Source organism: Aquila chrysaetos, chromosome Z, assembly GCF_900496995.4.
Source record: "Aquila chrysaetos chrysaetos chromosome Z, bAquChr1.4, whole genome shotgun sequence".
NCBI classification, from domain to species: Eukaryota; Metazoa; Chordata; class Aves; order Accipitriformes; family Accipitridae; genus Aquila; species Aquila chrysaetos.
The window spans coordinates 31,161,685-31,184,596 of NC_044030.1; the positions used below are offsets into that span (position 1 = coordinate 31,161,685).

At 45.2% G+C, this 22,912-nt stretch overlaps 1 protein-coding gene across 7 annotated transcripts in view; it reads right to left on the reverse strand.

The window, feature by feature from the left end:
• Positions 1-809: 809 nt before the first annotated feature.
• TRABD2A (TraB domain containing 2A) overlaps positions 810-22,912 on the reverse strand; it is a 92,796-nt gene continuing 70,693 nt past the window's right edge. For 2 of the 7 annotated variants that reach the window (XM_030005606.1, XM_030005602.1), the window contains 2 exons: positions 19,498-19,779; positions 15,136-15,863 (listed from right to left, as the gene is read on the reverse strand). In XM_030005606.1, coding sequence (XP_029861466.1) covers positions 15,683-15,863; positions 19,498-19,779 — 463 coding nt within the window. In that variant the 3' untranslated portion in view covers positions 15,136-15,682. The other 5 variants (XM_030005607.1, XM_030005604.1, XM_030005608.1 and 2 more) reach the window with 5 other exon arrangements.

Genomic DNA, 22,912 nt, shown 5'->3' on the forward strand with positions numbered 1-22,912 from the left:
ATGAGCCTTTCCCTTGGCTTGCTGGCATTATTGACAGTACTAAGTAGCTCCTCTTTTTAATATTTGTTACTCCTGCTGTTCTCACTCATGGATGACTAAGGGGAGAAGGATGTCAGGGAGAGCTTCTTAGACATCATTACCTACAAATCAAACATGCATTTTCTGTTAAAGAAAAAATAACGATGGTTTGGCAACTTCAAATCTAATCTGTACAACTTTAAATGCCTAGATACTCTCTTCCTCCACAGTTGTTCTGGGTTTGGCTGGATAGAGTTAATTTTCTTCATGGTAGCTTGTATGGTGCTATGGTTTGGATTTGTGCTGAAAATGGTGTTGATAACATAGATATGTTTAAGATATTGCTGAAGAGTGCTTGCACAACATCAAGGTCTTCTCTGTTTCTCATGCTGCTCCACCAGTGAGTATGCTGGGGGTGCACAAGAGGCTAGGAGGCGACACAGCTGGGACAGCTTACCCCAACTGACCAAAGGGATATGACATACCATATGACATCATGCTCAGCAATAAAAGCTGGGAGAAAGAAGGAGAAAGGGGAGGCATTTGGAGTTATGGTGTTTGTCTTCCCAAATAACCATCACATGGGATGAAGCCCTGCTTTCCTGTTTCTGGCTGCCTATGGGACTTAATGAACGAATTCCTTATTTTGCTTTGCTTGCTGGCACAGCTTTTGCTTTCCCTATTTAAATTGTCTTTACTCAACCCACGAGTTTTCTCATTTTTATTCTTCCAACTCTCTCCTCCATCCCACTGCAGGGGACTGAGCAAGTGGCTATGTGGCTCAGCTGCCTGCAGGGCTAACCCACAACAATAGTTCAAACAATTCTGCTGTTTAATTTTGCAGAAGTTAAATGTCAATTCTTCTTTCTTCTCTCTTTAAGCATAAGTCTATGCTTGTAGGTTTTCCAATTCCACCTCCTATGACTACAGAGAAGCCTCTCACAGCCCAGCCCAGAGGAAACAGAATGACCTGGGAGAGATGTCTGCAAAGTCAGAGAATCTTGATTAATGGGTCATTGACTTCACCCTATTAAGGACCTCTTTCTGTAGGCAAGGTGAATCAAAAAGGTCAGCAGGTAGTGCTTGAAAGTTAAGAGAAAATTGGAGCACCCAAAAACTGGGGCAGGGGGAGTTGGGAGTGGGGGCGGAGAGCCTAGCTGCCTACATATGCAAGGCACAGGAGACGAAAGCACCAAGGTAATCACCCTCATCACCTTGACCGTGTCTGCCACCGAGGTGTGGGTATCCCACTTGACTCGGGGTGGGGATGGGTGGCGGAGGGGGCGGCGCGGAGCTTCCCAGTTACGTGTACTGGAGAAGGAGGCCTACAGTTCCCGGGGGCAGTCCCCCGAGGATGTCGGCGGGGGTCTCTCACGACAGGAACACCGGCCACCTCCTGTCCGCAGCAGCTGGCCCCGGAGGCCCGAGGTGCCGGTGGTCCCCAGGCCGCTCCGCTCCGCTCCCGTACTGCGGGGACAGGCGCCGCGGGCGCAACCGAGTCCGTCCGTTGCCAGGCAACGGCGCTCAGCGCTCCCGACAGCCTTCGCGGAGGATCCGGTATCCTACGGCAACGGTAAAACACATTCATCACGCACCTGCCGCCTTCAACCAATCAGAGGCGCCCGTCTCGGGCCGCCTGGCAACAAGCCCCGCCCAAGCCCCTACTAGCGGTGTAGCGGGTGCTGGCGCCTGAAATGGCGGGTGGCACCCGACGGCGGCCTGCGGTGGCGGCAGCACCGGGAAACTGCGAGCGCGGCGGAGCTGGGCTGAGCCGTCCGCCGTGGACGTCTGAAGTGAGGGGCTGCGTGTGAGGGCTGGTGAAGATGTAAGTGTTGGGTACCGCCAGAGGGAGCCGAGCAGAATCTGCCCATGCCGGTTGAGGACAGAGACTCCGGAGAGCAGAGGAGTTCTGGGCAGGGCCCGGCTCCTCGATCCCTCGGTTACAGGCAGGCCTGCCTTCCCTTGGCAGGTGAGGCACTGTGTAGCTTTGAGGACGTAGGACTAAACATAGATCCAGGAACCCCCTTGTGGAGACCGCTTGCCTGTGACAGAATACCAGTGCTTACCACAAGAATTAAAATAATGAATTAATCCAACAAAAAACACTCCGTAAAATTACTTGCGGAGGCTATTTTTCAAGAACGGCCATATTTTCAGGTTTCTAAAATCTGAAAAAAGCTCTACCTCTTTTCTTTCATCTTGAGAGGCTTCAGTGTAGCTAATGTGGGCTCATCAGAAGTGTGCTGAAGATGGCATTTGTGTGGCCAAATACTGCAGCCTTGCCTTTTGTTTCGAGACAGAGGAAAGTGTTTACCCCACATCTGGAAGGCAGAACACCTTCATGTCCCAGAGCTCTGAAATTCAAAGGACCTGGAGAAGGCGCACCAATTAAGAAGACAGCATTGGACAGGAGGATATGCACTGCATAGATATGTTTTGCCTGTTAATTGCTAGTTGCTCAGGCCTTGGAGCATTTCTGACAGCGTGCGTAGATTTATCACCCAGAGAGGCTGTGTTGGAAATGCTGCATGACATACAGAATCAAGATGCAGCGTACAATCAGCCAGTCTGATGCCTCCTTATGGTCAGGATGGAATTCAGAGCACATGTAGTTTGATTTTCTCTGAAAGAGTGATGATAAAAGCACTTTGAAGGATTTGCAGATGGCTAAGACTTCACTTCAAGGTATCCCTCACAAGAAGAAGAGCAGCGGTCTGGCCAGGATTCAGGGGAGTTAGCTGCCAAGACTGTACACTGGCCATTAATTCCCCCAAATACATGATACTCTGGAAAGCTGAATATTCTGAGCTAGACTTCCCATCTTTAATACAGATGATGCCTCTAATGGTTTAGTCTCTAAGTGTACTTTTCTCCCACAAGATTTTACCACTCCCATCCAAGTACTTAGATATATATTTAAGAATGTAACACCCCCATGTGGGAAGGAAGCACCCTAGGTCCCTTCTTAAGAAAAGGGACAGCGAGGCACAAACAGAGCAAAACTACTCATCCAAAACAGTTAAAAGACCTGTGCATGAGCAAGGACCTGAACAAAGTACTCCAACATTCCGTTTAAGTGTCTTAACCATACAGATTTTCTTGTCCCAGAGGGAGCAACGTGACAAACGGAACAACAGACATACCACAAAGATGTTCTGTGTGGTATAGAAAACAGTGAGGGTGTTTTGGAGGCTTAGTAACAACTTTGGCATATTCACCTGAAGTGCACGTATTTCCATCCTGGGTAGCACTGCTTCCTACGGGGGTGACAAAAAACAGTTAAGAATTTCCTTCCAAATCACCATTCAGATGGGACTAGCCAGGTCTGAAAAGTGGTGAGAAAAATAAGAAGAAATAACTGCCAGATAAAGTGAGGCTGAGATATATTTGTACTGCTAACTGAAATAATGCTGGAATAAGATGCCCATAGTTTGTACCCAGGTTAGCTCTTCTAAAGCCCTCAAGCAAGCTTTGCTCCCTTTTGCATGATGACTATCAGCTTCTAAAGCACGTGGGCAACATCTAGTGTTGGCTTAGGGATACTGCATATTCTGGCATCTTCATGAATGGCTAAACATCTGAATCACTCAGAATCAATGACTACAAAAGAGTTTCTATGAAAACCAGGTCTTCTTACCTCAGGTCAAGATGATATGTCCCAAAGACCAGGCAGGCATTACCACAAAAGGCACACATCATGTATTTGCTTGCTTTTCCTCAATGCCTGAATGCTGTTAGTGGTCAGTTCTGTTGGTATCCCTCCCATTCAGACTTAGTGATAAACAAACCGTCAGGAGCCTTGGGAAAGCAGGTTAAAGGACCAGTATCGACTCAGAAGTGATGTGTTTTAGACAAACAAGTTCTTTATCCACATGAGTAATGCTATGTTGGACTAGCTAAAATGAATAGCAAAGGTCTCACCATCATTTAGCGTGCAAATCCTAGAAAGTCTATGTGGAGGCATGCAGAATTTCTTTCTCCTGTATCAGTCTATGGTGATGACCACAGTCCAAGAAGCCAGAAATACGCTGGTCCTCCTTGAAAGGAGGAGAATTACTGCCATGCAGAACAAGGTTATTACTGAATAGGAGTGGATGGATGGCTTGATTAAGTAGAAGGAACATAAGAAAGCAGGACCTGCATATAGTGTGCCCAGAGCTTCAAGCAGGGAATGAAGAGATCATAGGGGATGATGTGCATTCTCCAGACATGCTCTTTAGGATGATGGAGAATGAGAGGAGGCTGTGTTGCAGAGGAGATCAATCGAAAGCCACCTGATGCTGGCATGCAGAGGTCAGCACAGGTCAGACCCTCCTGCTACCACAGGAGCCTTTACCCCATTTGTTGAGGTACTAGTCAGCCCATTTTGTCCCACTTTTGTCCCTCATCATCTGTGACCCAAATTCTCTAATGACCATCTTTCTTCCACAGTGTGACAGCAAGGCCCTAGGACCAGCAAATGTCTACAAACTTTCTGAAGAGGGTTAGCACTGGTGAGATCACAATCAAGCTGTGGCTGAAAGGGATGCTTATTTCTTTTCTTGTATGGGTCCAGCCTTCCCCTGCTGCTCCAGAACAACCAGTTGTCTAAGCTGGTGAGAATCTTTCCCTTGCCCTGTCTGGGGACCACGTACTAAGACTTGGGGAGATATTTGGGACCCCAAAACTTTTATCCAGGCCTCAAAACTAGGCTAGAATCTGTTCTCTCAGCAGCACATTATACTGACAGTGTTTGTCTGCTGAACCCCAACAATCTGGTCAGGCCAAACACCATATTCACTAGTTTTACATCACAGCTCTGTTCACAATTAGGAGAAGAATATGATCTTTACCTTGACATTTGTTTCCAAGATAAAAATTGGTGGGGAGGGAGAAGGCAGGATGTGCTTAGCTGGTATTATTTCCCCAGACAACAAAATGTGTTGTTACAGCCTGAGACTAACAGGTCCCAAAGTCCAAGATATACAGATACTTGCCTCCAGCAGGCACATCCCATATGCTGCTCATGTGGTGTGTTCAGACAAAAGCACCTGCTTGCGTGGCAAACTATAGCTTATGAGGTGCTGGGGATAATCCCACAGCTTTGTTGACAGGATCAGAACTCAATCCCTGTCCCTGAAGAGACTTATCCCTGTATCTGCTCTGGGAGCCAGCTAGCAGCCACAGTCCCAGCAAGCCATAGGTGGTTTGCAAGCTATGAGTAAGCTACAAATAGAGATCTTGAGATGCTGTCATCAGCTTCCTGTTTTACACCACCTTGATGCAGCCCATTTGGCTCAGTGCAAGGTGCTGGTCGCTACAGCTTCATCGGGAGGTCAGACAAGCTAATAGCTTCAGCTGTCACCATCTTTACAGTATCACCTGCAGTTTGTCCTTCCTTGCTGCATTTCCAAAGGGGTACAGTTTTGTTTCTTGGTTTTAGCACCATGGACTTGGTTTTGGCAAAGGAAACTTTAAGGTGAAAGTTTGATACATTTTGTGCACTGGACTGTGCTCTTGCTGTGACACAAATACAAGCTGCCAACAACCAAAAAATCACTTGTCTTTCTGTCATTTGACTTAGAGAATGTCCAGTGCAGTAGGTATTGTAAGGGTATGTGGAAGGTAAGAGTGTCTGCCTCATTGAGGTTATCTGATCAAGGACCTTTTCAGTCAAAGGGAATAATAAATAAAAGGGGAAGTGATAAGCAAGAACACAGAAAGACACAAACCTGGTAGAAAACAGATAAAAGAGATGTTGTCAAGGATTAAAAGTCTCTAGTTACTAATTGCTGGACGATTGAAAGAAACTCCCAGGCACAGCTTTGGAGATGGCCACCTGGACTTTGTAACTGATAAGAAAGGGGAAAAAAGAGGACTGTGAGGATTTGACATATTCGAGCGCGTCTGAGGGACTATGCAAAATTTACAAAGGAATGTTTAGTAGAAGGGGACTGGGGAGGAACAAAGCAGGGGAATAGACAGTGGTATAAAAGGGGCCGGTTTCACATAAAACATTGCTGGTCAGCATGCTTGTCTGACCACATCCTGTCCCTGATCACTGAAGTTGGTCCTATCTTCTTATTAAATCTTTTCTTAACTACAGTGGGTGGGGGTCTTGGCCACCAGCCATTGGGACTGGAACAGTGTGTGTCCTGAAACCAGTAACTATGAGGAATTGGGGAGAACGAAGCAGGTGAGTGGCTCAGCTCCAGTGGCTGGAGTGGGACCTCAAGTTACAGGCACACGTGCCAGGCACCAGTTGCTGTGGGGCAGAAGAGGGTCTGTATCTTCTGCAAACCTGCTGTGTGCAGGGGTGGGGTGTACTTCACTGGCAAACCTCTAGCTGTACCAGCCAGCGAGTAGGAGGTGCTGGGTCTGGGCAGAGGTAACAAGTAGGCAGAGGGTCTGTGCTTGTAACTGAGGGGACCCATGAGTGTGGGGTACCTGTGATATGAGTGTGAGTTCTGGACCTTTTTAGCTGGACGAGATGGTGAGTAGGAGACCCGTCAAGCACATAAAAGGGGTCAGGATCTGCATGGGGGGGGATGGACAGAGGGGTGGGCCATGCCAGTACAAGCCACAGCTGTGTGTGTGCTTGTGAATTGAGGGAGGTGGGAGTGCACCCGCTTTCAGTAGTGAACTTCCACCTTTACCAGCTGAAGAGGAGGAGGGGACTTGTCTGTGCTTATGTTTTATATGAGTACTGTATGTGGGTGCTGTTGAAGGCAGCACCTCATCTGTGGCAGTGTGTCAGTGTCCTCTGTCTGTGTGTGTGTGCCTGTTTGTCTGCCTCTGCGATACGTGCTTAGCTTTGCTACTGGTTGAACCTGCAAATGGGAAAGCAGCAGCAGCATCCATCAGTCTGGGACAGAGACCTCTGGGTCCCTGGACCAGGCTCCAGCTGCCAGGCAGGAGGAATCCCCAGGATCTCGAACTGCTACAGGTGGTGGCAACTTACAATACTGCTTAACATGTGTCTGTGCATTTCAAGCCTAAATTCTAACTCACCTCTTCATCTCCCAACTTGAAGGCTGACGTCATCATATCAGAGGATATAAAATTCACTGAAACTTCCTTCGTCCTTAATTTGCTAGTCCACCAGTCAGTCTGGATTGAACCCTAATTCTTTTGGATAACAGGGGGTCATGAAATAACAGATTTCCCAGAGAGGTCTGGCAGGATATGTGCAGCAAGACAGAGGTGCTACAGAGACCTCTAATGCATTATGTGTTTCCACACAAAGAACAGACTGGCTTTAAACACCTCTGGTTCTACAGCACACTCACTCTGAATTAAAAAAAACAGAACTAATACATCAAGAATTGCAGTCCCCAAATTGCAAGCATGAAGAAATTTCAAAATAAATTTGAGTTTTAATGAAATTCAGGTGTAGGAAACTCCAAGTCAGATCTTGAACACGTTGCCAGAGGAAGAAGTCACTGAGACTAAATAGGTAACAAATTCAGTAAAGAATTGGGTATTTGAAGAATATTCAGTTTGTTATTAGCAGCCACCACTGAAATTTTGGAAAATTTTATCATTTTTTAAGCCATAAACCACTCTGTAGTTCATCACTGACACCTGGCTTCTTGGACAAATTATTGTGTATTTGTCCACAGTGGTACACCTAAATGTTTCCCGGATTATCAGTTTCCATTCCTGCTGTCTAGGTCCTGAACTGTTGAGACAGAGGTTGTCAGCTCTTCTGTAAACTGCTTTATTTGCCTAATTTCCTTTCTAGCTATTGAGTTCTTGGGCTAACTACAAGTGACATTTTCAGAATTCTCAACACAGCTGATTTTCCTCAAATCTCTTACCACATAAAACAACTCCAGCACTACGGCTTTACCTCCCAAGCAGATAATGGACAACTGCACCCACAATAATCAATAAATAAACAATGCTGTGAATTCAGCTGAGTGGAATACATTTATTCTGTTTAAACTCCCACACATCCAGGCAATTCAACCATCAAGCTTGAAAAAGCTTGAACAAGCTTGAAGAGGCTCTCCTGGCAGCCTGTGACCTTTCAGCAAAATATGAATGGATCCTAGGCCACATTTGGTGATTTCTGGTGGCAAAGACTTCATATTTTCTTGTATCATTGTGAATAAGAAGAAACTTCACCAGAGTGACACTGATCCTAAGCTATCTACTAGACAACAACTTCCTTCGCAAAGCACTATTTTCATGATTATAATCTAATGCCATAGGCAGCACAAATTTACTGGTGAGCAATGTAAGCTACAGAGGAAGTACCCAACACTGCAGAAAAGAAATAGTGGTGCATGTCATTTAAGAAGCTAACATTTCAGCCTAAGTCTGATGTGGGGAAAACAGCCTGTGTACATGCACGTATCACAGAAACTTGGATATGGGTTGTCTACTTAGTAATGGAAATGCCTAAGTTCTTCTGAATGGGTGGGGTGTTTGTATAGTAGCGAAGTGCTTGGAAACATTAAAGCCCCAAGTCAGATGGCTGTTTTACGTGGCCTGCTAAGTACAGATGTGTAAATGCTGTACTTACTTACATTACACATCTTTTTCCTTTCATGACAGGGTAGGAGCCTGATCTTCAAGATTATTGTGGCTTGTATTTCTGCTCCAATTCTTTTAATAGCCTTTGTCCATTTGAGCCACTGAGGTGTGAGTTTATATCCTTGGGCAAATAACTACCCAATGTATTACAGAAGTTACATCCACAAAAGTCCATCACAAAACTTCATGTGCCTTCCACACGGCAAAAGTCCATCACAAAACTTCATGTGCCTTCCACATGGAACTGAAGCCTAGCACCCACCATTGGAAGGTCTCAGAAAATTGCCTTGCCCTCTAGCAAACTCTGGGGCAGGCCAATGAGTTCATACTTATTTATAACATTCCACTATATTCAAACCAGACATATGAAATGCATTTCCTGGTATGTCTTCAAAAGCCACGTACCACATGGACAATCACAGTAACATAAGGTGTGACAGTGTGCAGCAGCACATCTATTGCAATGCAACTTGAAAAGACAGGCTTATTTTCTTCTATTGCTAATTTGAATATAATCAAAATATCTGATTTCTACCATTTCTTTAGAAGGGGCCACCTCCTTCCATTGAATTCTACACAAATGTTTATAAGATTATAGTGAATACTAACTTAATAAGAGGGGCTTTAAAAAATTCAAAGCTTTGGTTTCTAGAAGGTGGAAGAAGGAGATGAACACTCTATGGGTTTTTTTTTATCTGAAGTGATCAGTGCAGCTTTGTTAAGAGCTCTATTTCCCTATTAATCACAGGGTCAGAGCTGCTTTGTCCCTCTAAGTGTATCTATACTACCTGGTGCAACTCCATAAAGGGAGCACCAGCTCTCAGTCCTCAAGGACTCTGGCTCCACCAGCAGCTAATCAGACCAGTCTCAACCTGGCTTACTGTACTGAGAAGACATACAGTAGGCAAAACCATTTTGGACAGGGTTGATATTCCCAGTGTATGTTGTGTCATATGCACTAACCGAGAATGGTAAATACTGCAAGTATGCAAGGTTTGAATCATTCAGAGGGCTGATCATCAGTGTTGTGGGCATCTTTTGAGATACTCTGCCACCACTTGATAACCTCAAACACGTCCCAGGAATGTTTACGTGTTGTATCCAATGACTATCAAATACACAGTACAGAAATGGCTGCAGGAAGGTGGCCTTCCAGCGGCTGATCACAGCTATCCCTGGCAGATGCTGGTAATCAGCTCTTAAGCTCTTAAGTCATGCTCACCCGCTGCTGAAGAAATACTTATCTATTCCACGCACCCTAAACAGAGAGGAACTATCTCCCCCCAGTTAACCTCTCAGTGGGTGCCAGACTGCACCTGGAGGAGCTGTGGCTTCAAACCCCCTCCTGCAGAGAGCGAGCAGAAAACAGGTCTTTCTTACCCAATATTTTAACACCAGAGCTACCTGACAGCAAAAAAGCATTAGCTCTGCTCCCTGTTTTGTGAGGTCCCCAGAGGCAGTTCCCACACTGGGTGTCTACATGTAGAAAGCAGGTCCCCTGACCTTCTGCTGGTACTGCCTAGAATTGCACAAACTGATGTGGAGCCAGGTGGGAGTTGCAGAGTGGAAGAGGAGGGAGAACTGAGACAATGCACAAATAGTAACAATTGTCAGGAAACAAAGGCAAAATGCTGTTTTTTGTCTTCAGCTGCATAAATTTATAGTGACTTGAAGGGAGGGTGTTAAACAAAATAAAAGAGAATGCACAAAAGACCTGTAGTCATTTGTAGCAAGCATCAGGGAGAGAGCTATGACAGCAAAGGATTAGTCATACTGCCTATTCAATTATTTATGCATCTACTGACAAATGATATCAAGACACATACAAATGATGTTTTAAAATCCAAAGCTTTCGCTTTTTGCAGTGCAGGAGGGAATTAACTCTCCATAGGTTTTGTGACCTGAACGATTAAGTGACTTGAAATACAAGTCATATAATCAGAGGTAATTTAGCCACGGTCAATCAGAATGTTTGTGGGGTGGAGGTTTTCTGAACTGTTTGATGCCTGGTTCCCTGTACACCAACAGGAAATAGCTGGCTGCTTGAGGACTGGAAAACCTAGCTCTTGGAAAAGGTATAGCTGAACACTGCTGGAAATACCTATATGGAAAGACACACACCTCAGAAAGATTCAGGGGACCAAAGGCAGAAGCCTCAATTCTTTGCCTAGACCATAGGTATCTTCAGAGCAGTCTTCAGAGTATAAATGCTGGATGACTGTTACCATTTTGAAGCACCTGAAACACCTAGCAATGCAGTGTGCTTCTTATTTTATTCTGTTTAACACACTCAGTCTAGCTGTGGCCTGCTTGCAGGCAGGAATGTTAATGCATTGTGATAGGGACTTTTTTCAGCCTTTACTAATACATACAGTCTTCTCAATAAGGACAAACCTGCGCTGTAACAGGGGTAACTGTGATCTTGAAAGGTAAATTAAATTCAGCATGAGACCTGACCTGAATAAACCTCATGTGCATTCATTGGTGGTTACAGGACAGCAGTCTGGATGAAGCAGAGTAGAACGGTAGAAAACGGTAATCAGTTTCACAATGGCTATAACAAGATCACCCTTTCTTTTATTAATTTTCATGGCTTAGATTTTATTTTTTGTGATAAAGGGTAAATGACATGTTTTGTCCAGATTTTCTAGACAGCAAGCCACTGGAGAAATACATCTTCTAAAGCACATTCCTTGGTTCTTAAGTAAGAGATTTCAGCCTGATTTCTACACACTGACTGTGGCACAGTGTTTTAAATAGCTGATCAAAAGGGACCATAACAACCTACTGAACTATACCAGCTTGTTATCTTACTAATGGAGTAATTGGAGCTTCAACTCCACCAGGAAGAGAACAGACCAGCCACAAGACTACCCTGGTGTTTGAAGAGAGGGCTCTGCTCTTCTAGTATCTGTCTCTTTTTTCCCCAGTTGAAGAGCACTGTATTTTCCCCTGAAGCCTTGTTGCAGAGGCTACAAAAGGAGCACAGAGAAAAAAAAGAAACCAAACGCTTAGATTTCTTCATTTCTATTTATTTACCTGCCTTCTGTAACTCCTGCACTTTTTTCCCTCTGGTCCGTTTTATCAGTATAATTTCGCTATATGAATGGTTAAAAACAGAAAAAACACCCTCTTTCCAAAGTTTCAAAGTGAGAAGAAAGAAAAGTGGATCACTGAGCAAGGTTTTTTGCATTATTCTGTGTTCTTTTATGCTACTGCACCTTTAAGATAACACAAGCATGAGGACATCCTTAAGGCGTGTCAGAGGTTGGAGTGAGGTAATCCACACAGTTTATGCATCGCCTCTCACATTGTTATAATTATTGCTTAGGAGGGATGTGTACATTTTTAGACCCTATCTGAAGAACAAGAATTTTTTTTTTCTTTCAGTAATTTTATTTTTCACATCCTAATCTAAAAAGGTTTGAAAGTAAACCAGCACTGGATTGCCAGCTCACTAAGGGGCATTCGCAGTTCACAGAAAAGCTGTATCAGGTAAGAGCACATTACTGTGTATGAAAGCACATTGAGTGAACTCATGCCTCCTGCAATGCTTCACAAGAAATCCCAGTTGCTAATCAAATATCATATCGGAAAATAAAACTTCAATGTGTTAAAAGCGACCACCAGCAGAAAGGAAAAGCTGTGAAATTGCAGGAGGTAGCTGGAAGTTCAAAATAAATGGTGTCTAACACCTGGTCCATCTCATCAGCAAGTAGAAATAAAGTGCAAGTGCTGACTACCTCAAGAAACAGGAATTTATGAGCAAGCCCTTTGCCCAAGGAGGATGTTTGTCTGCCTGTTTTTCCTAGCTATATACATAAATGTGAAGTTTTATAATAATTAAAAAGCATATATGTCATAACACAATAGTCCATTAGCTAAGCACAGTCAAGCAACAAATATTCACAAGAATTCACAATACACTGCTGAACATCAGTGATGGTTATAACCTATGTTCTCCAACACTACAAGTTAATCCGGGGTGGGGATGTGGAATTATATTATCAAACCAGAACATTTTGAAGTGGGTAGGTTTTTGATTTCTGCTAATAACTTTGCAAATAACAGCCTCCCAACAGAGAAAGAAATCTTGACCTCAAAGAACCCATGGCAAGAGTCTCAATCATCTCAAAACAAATGAAAACAATTTAAGCAAGTAGAGGAACAGCAAAATGCACAGGCTAATTAGTAAGTACAAAGAAAAGAGAACGGAAAAGGGAGACCAGGTTGTTCAGATAAAAGAAAGAACACTTTATTTTAGCACTTACAGGATGTGAAAGCACCTAGCTCAGGAGACAACAGGAGATTTCAGCCTCTGCACTGAAAGAAAGAAATACCTGCACCTTCACAGTGATTTCTGATGAAGTCTGCTACTCATCACAAGCCTAACTGAATCTCAATTGCAAGGCAACAAAAGCTACCTCAGCTGCTTGGAAGGACAGCTAGAGGGACAGTGAAGTCTTCCAGGCACATGATGGGAATGCTTGCTTTCCTGATGCTCTGTGGCCCAGAGAAGGGAGGTACCTGAGCAGACCTTGGCCATTAAGATGGCTCCTCAGGCTGTTCCAATTTTGGCAAACTTTTCTTGTTGTGGAACTAGGGAGAAACAACTGGACCCAAACCTAGCACTCCCCAGTGGTCACTGTAAACAGCTGAGTAGCACATGCAGCTGGAGTAAGGCTCTGCTCTCCATGCCAGTCACAGTTTCAAGACTTCAGTGTCCCATGGCCAGTCAGCAATGACTGGTGTGGAGGAAAAAGTGAGGGGTATGAGCCACTAGTTTAGTTCACAGGTATCAAGCCAAGCCCATGAGACCCTCAAAAATACCTTGAAAGAATTTGATTACTTCGCAGAAAGACTCCCAGGATGCAGCCTCTGTAGGCACACAATCCACCACTGTTTAAGGACATCTTTATTTCCCTGACACAGTCAGGCACTTGGAAACAGGCTACAAAGTGAGTTACATCACCAGAACTGAATCATCCATAGTGCTACTTCAGGTCTCTATTGTTCCTGAGTGTTGTATAATTACTCCTCCCTCATGCCAACCTAAGAAAAACGTTGGTGGCTGTTCCACTCGACTCACCTCCCCTCACAGAGACAAAGCTCAGGAGCAACCACAAGAGGAGGGAACAACGGGAAAAAAGTCAGCCTGGTGGTATCTTACACAGCAGCCTTTGTCTTGTAATGGAGAAAAGAGATGGAAGCTCTGCCTCAGCCCCTTCTCCCAGTGCTTCCAGAGCCCTCTGGACCTGTGTCACACACCTCATCGTGCACTTCTGAAGGACAGAGGATGGGGAGAGGACAAGCAATACCAATGCGTAGGCTAGCAAGTGGCAGAACACACTCTGACGTAATGTTTTTGGTGGCCCCCTCAGATGCAGTGGTAAATACACAAGTTATGTGCTCAGTTTGTCAGGCTTGCAATGCATCTTTTTAACTAAGCTATCCCTCATCCAATCTGCTCCCCTCAGGTCATATTCAGGCCAAGGAAAATAGCTCCGGACCCACCAGGTCTGTGACAGTTTACACCAGTGAAAGACCAACCAGGGAGAGAGACAGGGGATAGCACATCACCAGCCTGGCTGCTATGTAAAGCCAAGGAAGCCAGAATGCATTTGGGACCCTGAGGTCTTGTAGTATTCCCTTTAAGAAGGAATACACAATGAGACGGTGCCATCTTCTAGCCCAGACCAGACATATTTCATTCCCCGCAGTGCTGCTGCAAACTTCAATATTTAGCCTCTCCTTTCTCTGTTTTCCTCAGCAAACAGAGGCTTTGTTCAGGTTCAGTCCTTCTGAAGGGGGCCTGAAATTTGAGGTTAAGAGATGAAAAGCCTGTTAGGAAAGCTAGAACCATTTACTCCTCCTCCAATGTGCAGAAGAAGGATGAGAAAAAGAGGTACTTTATATAGGCAATGAAGAAAGTAGTGAAGCACATGCACATGCACAGGAAGGGAGGCCTGAGGGTTTGTTGTCTCACTGGGGCAGGTGACTGCTGTGTTTCCAAGGTACCAGGCTCAGCACATTGGCTCCACATCCTCCCATGGATGAATCTTATGAGACCTTCCCAGGCAATGAAACCCCCATAACACGAAAGAGGGAATGTTGCTGACAAAATTTAAGTCAGTATGATCACAAGAGGATGTCCTGTACAAATACAGAAAACCATTCAACATGACTTCCAAGCTTCCTACATCCAACAGTCAACAGCATGTCCATTTTGACAACGAAGGGCTTAAAAGAATTTGGAAGGTCTGAGAATTTCCATTGAAATCAGTAGAAAACTTGTAAGGATTTCCTATAATGAAGTCTAACTGTGTAGAAAAGGAAAAGAAAGCCCTTTCTCCCCAAAAGTGAATCCAGCTATAAAATAACAATTATATTCGTGATTTAAAAAGAGACGGAAAACCTGCATCCAGGTTTCTCAAATCACCTTTTGAGAACTTGGAAGGGTCCAACAGTATGATTGTGAAGCTCCCCAGGCAATTTTTTTTCTTAAATGTACATTGGTTTGTGCTTAGGAGACATGTCTGGCCTTTGGAGGTTCAGGTGTACCCATCTTACAACAGCACCAAACAGACGGCAGAAACATTCTGTTCACAAGTCTTTACTGTTTTATTCTATTGTAGAAGGTGTTGTCATGAACCTTTATATGTAATCTGGAGCCCTAACAAGCAAGAATTAAAAGCATTACCAGTAGAGACCTAAAACACCAACCCCTCTTTCCCAGCTGTGCTCATGTGACCAAAATATTCTGTTCTAATAAACAAGTTAGTGGTGTGTAAATCTTCTTACAAGGCACTGAAGGTGAAAAAAATGTAATTTAGCTGGGCTCATACAGCTAAATGACAGCTATGTTATAGCGACATTATAATCTCCCCAAAGCATTATGGGACAACATGAAATCATTCTTCTGCAAGAGAAGGATAAATAACACTTTCATTAAAATATCTTCTCCTGTATTGGGCAGGTCAAACCAGTTAATAGTGTTAATGATCCAGATTCAGGAAAAGGAGGCAGCTTAAGAACACCCCAAAGAATAGGCGTCCCACTCATAGTCTTCTATTTTTGTTTTTTCACATAAGTTTCTTTTTTGCTTTTTAAGGAGAGAGCCCTGCAGCTTGGCTCCCCCTGTGTTTCAATGCAGTCTTATCATATGGAAAGTCAAAATCAGTAGCGGGAGGAAGAGAGAATGTGAAAGCTGGTGAGCGCTGCCGGTGTCTGCACGAGAGTGACTAGACCGTCCATGGCCCCGGGGCTGGGGTTCGACCGTGATGTAGCCGTTAATGATGCGGATCCGGGGAGGAGGATCAGTAGCACTGCAAGGCAAGAGAAGAACGTCAGTCCAGACCCGGCCCAGTCTGATGCCCACAGACCAGGAAGTGGTCAGCCTCTATGCCCCACTGTCAGTCTTCTGGGCTCCTGGCAACAGTCTCTTGTACTGTTTCCACGCTCACCAAAGGACTGTGTCTCCTAATGGCAGAGCGCTGACTTGACCCTTCCTCACAGGTATGGGCAGCTCCTATGCCAGCCCACACGGACAAGGGCGCTGCCCAACTGAACTGCAAAGCAGTCTTGAGCAGGAACAGGGAAGAGATTGAGGAGGGTGGAGACAGCACCAAAACACCTGCCCTGTACTCAGGTCTACCCAGCCAGCCTGCCCATTGCTCCCACGCAGTCAGTCAGGTGGATAAGGTGACCATATTCCTAGCGCATTTCAGCTAAGCAGAAAATACGTTAAGAAGAACAAAACAAGCTTTGTCGCAGAGGAGTGTCCCTGCAGCGACACTTGCTGAGCACAGCAGTAGTGAGGCACCTGCTTTCAGCTGAATCCATCTTCCCCAGTCATGCTTCTGTACATGCATCTTAGTGTGGATCAAACTTGTTCCAATACTGCATGGTCCCTTCCACAGATCAAGAATTACAAAAGGTTTACATTACATGCTTTAAGGAGAGAGCCACTTCCAGAAACACATCCTAGAGTCACTGGGAAAAGATCATCACATCCCAGAGTATCTCCCAGTGGCAGTGAGGACTCCGAGGTGGTGGTTAACAAGAACTGAGTCAGAGCCTACATGATGCCGAACTCCCATTATGGCAAGGTGATGAAGGAAAGAAATTTGAATGCTCCAGACTGCTGACACCAACTGTCCTGAATTGGGGGAGCTCCCACACCATGGCAGGTCAATAGTCAGAAGGGCTGATACTACACAGGTGTTGTTCTCTTCAGCAATGGATTGAAAGCCATTCTTGACCCCACAGCTTTAAGGCTGACATACACCCCAGAGCCTCATGGTGCTGTGTGGAACCAGAAGACAAATTTGGACAAATTAAAAGCAAGTCTACCTGCCAAACACAAAAGAGGAGTCATTTCTCCTGCACCCGCTCCCCAGCTGCTGTGCACCATTCTCGCCTTATTTTGGTCAGCTGCATTAAGCAAAAATGCTTTGGGAAATTGAAGGCAATTAGTACCCTTTTTAAAAACACTTACCCTTCCATACCCAAAAGGCCCACACAGAAGGTTTGAACAGTAACTGGAGAGAAGCCAGCTGGCAGCACATGAAAGAAATACAGCTGACAGCTGATGCATACAGGAGCACGAACCAAAGCAATTCTGCCAAGCCCACTACAGGACTGTATTAAATCACTTGAGCTGCGCTTTTTCACATTTCCAGGCTCACAGGAGGAAAGCTGTGAATGGCCCACGCATAAGAAACCCGACAGCTTTACCTGTGCCTGGGCACCCCGGGGAAGGCTTACAGCAAGGATTGAGACTCGCAGTGAGACGTGCCCTGCACACGTGCGAGCTTGAGCCCAGAGGGTCTGGATTTCCGTGGGGACACATCTCGGCTGTGCCACGAGGTGGGGCTGTCAGCTCAGCCCACGCCTGCCCGGGCAGCCTGCAGCGGCACAGCCTGCTTGCACACGCGGGTGGTGGGGCAGAGAGGGTGGCGATTCCCCTGGCTTTACAAAGACTAAACCCAGAGCACGGGCCGGGGCTGTGCGTGAATGACAGCTGCCTCTCTGACACTCGCGGCTTTCCCTTTGCAGTAAGGGTGCAGCAGTCTCCCAGGCAGCAATAAGCATCACTTGTCTTTCCCAGTTCTATCACACAACAGCTCCATCTCCAGACGTTCAAGCTCTCTGCTACTAAGGACTCACCTCTAAAAAGAATTTTGTCACCTAGCACCTGGGTAAGTTTCTAGCACAAAGGATGACTTAATTAGTAGGGGAAGAAAGGAAACATTACAAAAGAAGAAAAGGAAAGGAGGCATTTGCTGCTTCTGTATTTATGCAGTAGTTTCCAAAGCTGTCATCATCAGCTTTGCTTTTACCTCACTATTGCCTTGCAGTACTTGCAATCCAGTATGTAGCCCTAATATACATCCAATTTAGGCACAGTAGCACATCTTCCCATCTTCCCTCTCCTTCTGAAGGCACTGATGCTGCAAGTGTATGCATATCTCGCATCAGGGCACCCGCTGACTTCCCTGTGATTCATGGGAACAACTGTGTGTGAAAACTGAACATGGCAGTGTGTAGGCAAGGTGGGAGCTTGAGATTATAAAGACTCCAGATCATTCCTTAGGGTTTCAACTAATCGGGCTGTCAACAGAAGCTCCAAAAACCTATTCACAAACAGCTAGTATCAACTGCATTAATAGAAAGTAAATGATACCATAAAAGACAAAATCAAATCTGATCAATATGAGGATTTGTTGTACTGGTGAATCTTGGACTGTGTGTAGGTCTGTCAGTGGGCATGCAAACCGCGATGTGCATTTGTCTCCCTTTCTCTCCAAAGTACTCACACTTAGGTTGGAAGAAGGACCAAAGAGAAGGCACAAAACTACTCTACAAAAGAGGAAAAGGACTCTGGTCTAAAAAGTCTGGCAATGGCTGAATGGAACAGAACAACAACTGCTGCAGCCACTTGCAGCCAGCCCGAGCAATGTATTACTCAAAGCAGTGGTACAGCTGGGGCCAAGGGATGTGATAGGAGAGGCATAGGAGAACCCTGATATACTCAGTACCTTGAGGAGCAGGAAGAAATATTCTTCAGAGGAAAAAAAAAAAAAAAGAATATACAGGCTTCATTTCGGGAGCTACAGGCTTTTCTGCATCAACCTGACCTGTCTAGTTATTTACAGTGCCACAAAAATAAAATGCTTTCAACCTGAGTATGGCAGAGATGCAAACAGAGACACAAAGTACAAAAGAGAGCAGACTTGGGTCTGTGTGTTATCTGACAGGAGGGAAACATTAAGGTACACATTCAGCCACAAGCCTAAGTATAGCTAGTGAGGAAGAAGTTGGCTTTTTTCTTTGCAGACTGCTGTAGTACTTGTAGGTGAGTAAGCTCTTCTGGATGAAAACTAGGTGGTATGTGTGAACCCTTGCACCACAACACACTCCATTTTTTATATTAACTCCATCATCCATTAGTTTTCCATCCCACTTTCCAGATCTCCAGTAATGCTATGGGGCTCATATGCAAGAATACAGAGACTGGAAATACTGTATAAATACTGTCCAAATGCAAGGAGCACATATGCCAGATATGACAGTTTCCACATACACAGCAGCTCTTGGATAAAGGTCCAAGGTTTTGATCTGTACCATCTACCACTGGACCCAGCCTTCTGTGATAAAAAGGACTACCATATGCTCACAGTCCCTCAAGCCCAAATGCAAAATGGTCTAGACAAGGCTTCCACTTGTGTTATGCCTAATTTTCCACAAACCTAACCATGCAGAAGAAGCTATTTTGTCACTAAAAGCACAAGCAGCCTTGAGTAAATGTTTCAGCAAGAATCACAGTGAGGGAGAAGGTCAGATCCTGCCCTCAGCATGTATCTAGCCCCTGCAGAAGTTTGGCATACTGGATTAATCAGTCTAAATTAAAGTCCAGTTTGCATGACAAACCCTCCTCCCTCCCCAGCCATTAGCTACCTTTCTTCAAGGCGAACCCAGAGGTCGTTAAACTGTCGCAGTCTTTGCTTCTTCTGCTGTTTCTTCTTCTTCTTTTTGTACTTCCTGTCTATCTTCTCCAGTACATCAACGCTGTCAGGGAGCAGCAGGTGAGGCAGGAACTCCTCCTCCTCCTCCTCCTCCTCCTCTTCCTCCTCCTCCTTCCGGGGGTGCAATGGCAGTGGGAGTTCCTGGGATGCAACATATGGGCTGTGTGCCGGTGATGACGATGAAAAGGCTAACAAGGTTTTGGGGGGGTTTCTGCTGGAAGAAGGAGGGAAAACAGAAATTTTTGAAAGGGCTTTGAGGCAGAATCCTGGTACAGATACTATTAAGGCACATATAAAACAGGTGTTTCTCCCTGGCATATTGGCTGGATGCTTCTTTCTCTGACTTGTATTCCTGCCCACTCTTCCTTAAGTCAATATTCTGATCAAAATAGTTCTCTTTAATGAAAAAAGCTTTGGAAAACAGGTAATCTGAAACTGAGGTAAGAATGCAGTCTGGCCCAGAGCGGAATAACTCTTGGGAATAACTTTGCGTGTCTAGAAAGAGACAAAAAAGGAATCACCCTCAAAGTCAGAGGAGGTCAAACCATACTTCTCTAGCCTGGTGCACTGTAGAACAGACCAGATTATTCCTTTCAGCAATACCCACCCAGCGCCAACTAACCTGGGGAGCAGGGGGAAGGGGCAGGGACAGGATAACTAAGGCAAACTAGCTGATGGAACCAGTCCTAGATCAACAACTGTCACTGGTGGAGAAGGTAAGTAATAAGCTAGTCCACAGACTCTGGTCATGGCTGCAGAAATGGATGTTGCAAATTATTGTCTTCGAAGGGAATGGCTCAATATACCATTAAGCAACCCTTTGGGCCATCTAGTCTGCAGCAACTGGAAGTAGACTAGCTGTGGCAGTGCCAAGTTCACTGTCATCTCATTTCCTCTTTCATGAAGCCAGATGGTACAGAGCAGTGAATGCATAGCCTGTATAAAACATCAGGTCAGGGGGCATGTCTGACACATAAGAGACCAGAGCTCAACTCACTGTTGTGGCATTGACTTCTAGTCTAAGCATTTACTGTCTTCATGCTGATCTGCAAAAGGAGATAATGCTGTCCTGCCACTCAGATAAGCACACCAAGGAGCATGAAATGGTGGTTTTAAAGGATTGTATCAGACAAGTATGGAGGTCTACATGGATGGGAGGAGGCTAAGCAACCGCAGCTCTCCCATGACACAGAAGTGAGTTTTGCACACATTTATAGGAAGTAATGAGGGAGTAGGAGTCAGGCCTTCAGCTTTCTAGCTGCACAGATCCTGTATTAGACTGGCAGCATTATCTGGAATTTCAAAGCAGCTCCAGCAAGTGAGATACTGCAGTGAGACTATGTGCACATACAAACTCTCTCACAAGATAAATCTTGGAGGTCCGAAGGAACACTCAGTGGAACCCCCAGAAAAAGCTCTAAGGGCTATGCTTACCGAGGTTAGCGCAAAGGTGATACATTGAAGAAACAATCAGCTTCACCCTGATTACTTAAGCTCTGTTTCATTATCCTTAGAGCAAGCAACATCTCCTCATCTGTACCCCAAGGCAGGCAGTCTGCAGTCTCCTATCCACTCATGGCTTTGCTGGCCCATACTTCTCATTGTTTGGAACAAAGAGATTACCCCTCTTTACTTGTTCATCAGCATCTTGGGACAAACTCACAAACTCAATCCACTCTACGGATACACAGAGCACAACAAAAATATCTGACTGATCTTTATGGCTACTTCATAAAGAGAAGAGATGCAGCAGTCTTCTGTAACAAGGCAAAACTGGAGCCTGGCTTGGCCTGAAATTTGGAAATGTAACAGAAGACCACAGACCACTGTGCAGAAACCTGAATTCAATCAGTGAAACCTTCCCAGAACTATAGTGTGTTTCCCTTCTGCCTTGCAATGGCATCGAAAGGAGGAGGTCCAGGAGGAGATGTGTTTCAGTGTGGCTGCAGTTTTCAAGCTAGCCCATCACTGTGGGCACATCTCCTTGATGGACAATAAAGAGGGTCCATCCTGGAGAAGGAGAAGTGAAGTTGTGGACTGGAACATGACCAAGAGAGTAGATAGAAAATGAAGAGAATTTGATCTTATTTCCTGCAAGGAAAATCACAGACTGATCACATGGTGAACTTTATGTAACAGACTGGTGCAAAATGGGTTTTGGGCTATCAAACTCTTTCAAAATCCTTGTAATTGTCACACTCTCACTTCATCATCTCTGAAGCGTCACAACCCTTTGGCTCTCCTCCACAACATCTTCACATCACCACTCTTTAACTCTGCCTTACAGAGTGACCCTCCCCAGTTGTCTCCAGTGTCCTGATTTGTGTCTCTGAAGGTCCTCTGCTTATGGTTTCCTTTTCCCCAATTTCTCTTCACTGTATCTGTTCCTTAATTGTGAAAGTCACAGAGTGGGCAACAGCCCTCCCCTGTAGATTAGTGTGCCCTGCTGCCTGCAGCCTCCCCTACCAAACTCATGGCCATACCATGCTGGAGCTCAGCATTGCTACAGGCACAGCCAGGATGACGTCCATCCTGCATGGCCAGTCATTTATTCTGATACCTGCAGCCTCAGAACACTGTTAACAACAGACACTCATATACATAACCTCTTTCTCAATACTTTCTGCAGGTAATTCTTCCAGGGCCCAACTAAGCAACCACAGGAAAAGGCACAAAATGCAAAAGCACGTCCTTCTTCCCAAGGCCAGTTCCCTCTCCCAGCACAGCAGCTAAGGGAGGAATCAGGAAGCACCTTAATTACAGCTGTGATTATATGATTAATATTTTGCAATATACATATGCATTCTAAAATCAGGAACAACAGTTAAAGCACGAAATAAAACAGTACGAGCTTGATTGAATTTGTGGCACTATTTATAAACTGTCCTTTGCACTGCGGCACAGTTGGAGCACCTTCTTGTGCCTTCCTTGCTTTGGTGACACCACAAAGGAGTCCTCCTGCCTCCATACTCCAATATGGGCATTCACCCCTTTCCACTGCAGATGGGCAGGACACCTCAGGCAGCCCTGTCTGCAGGTGAAATTGTGTGACTGGACCCAGCAGTTTGCTCGTTACAGGAAAACATGCATAATGATCCCCTGTCTTTCTGTGTTCCTACACACAGATACCTCAGAAGGGACTTTCTGTTTAGCCAGAACACAGGAAGCAGCAGAATCTACTGCTACTGCACAATGTCATGTTGCAGGGAAGGGAGACAATTGCAGACTTCCTCATCCTCTTGTTTTAGGACCGCTCAGCTAATATCCCCTACTGTGTCCAACAGTAAAACAGCCATTTAAGTGCTCTCTCTCAGTTCAACCACTTGTCAGTTTTTTCCTCTGTCAAT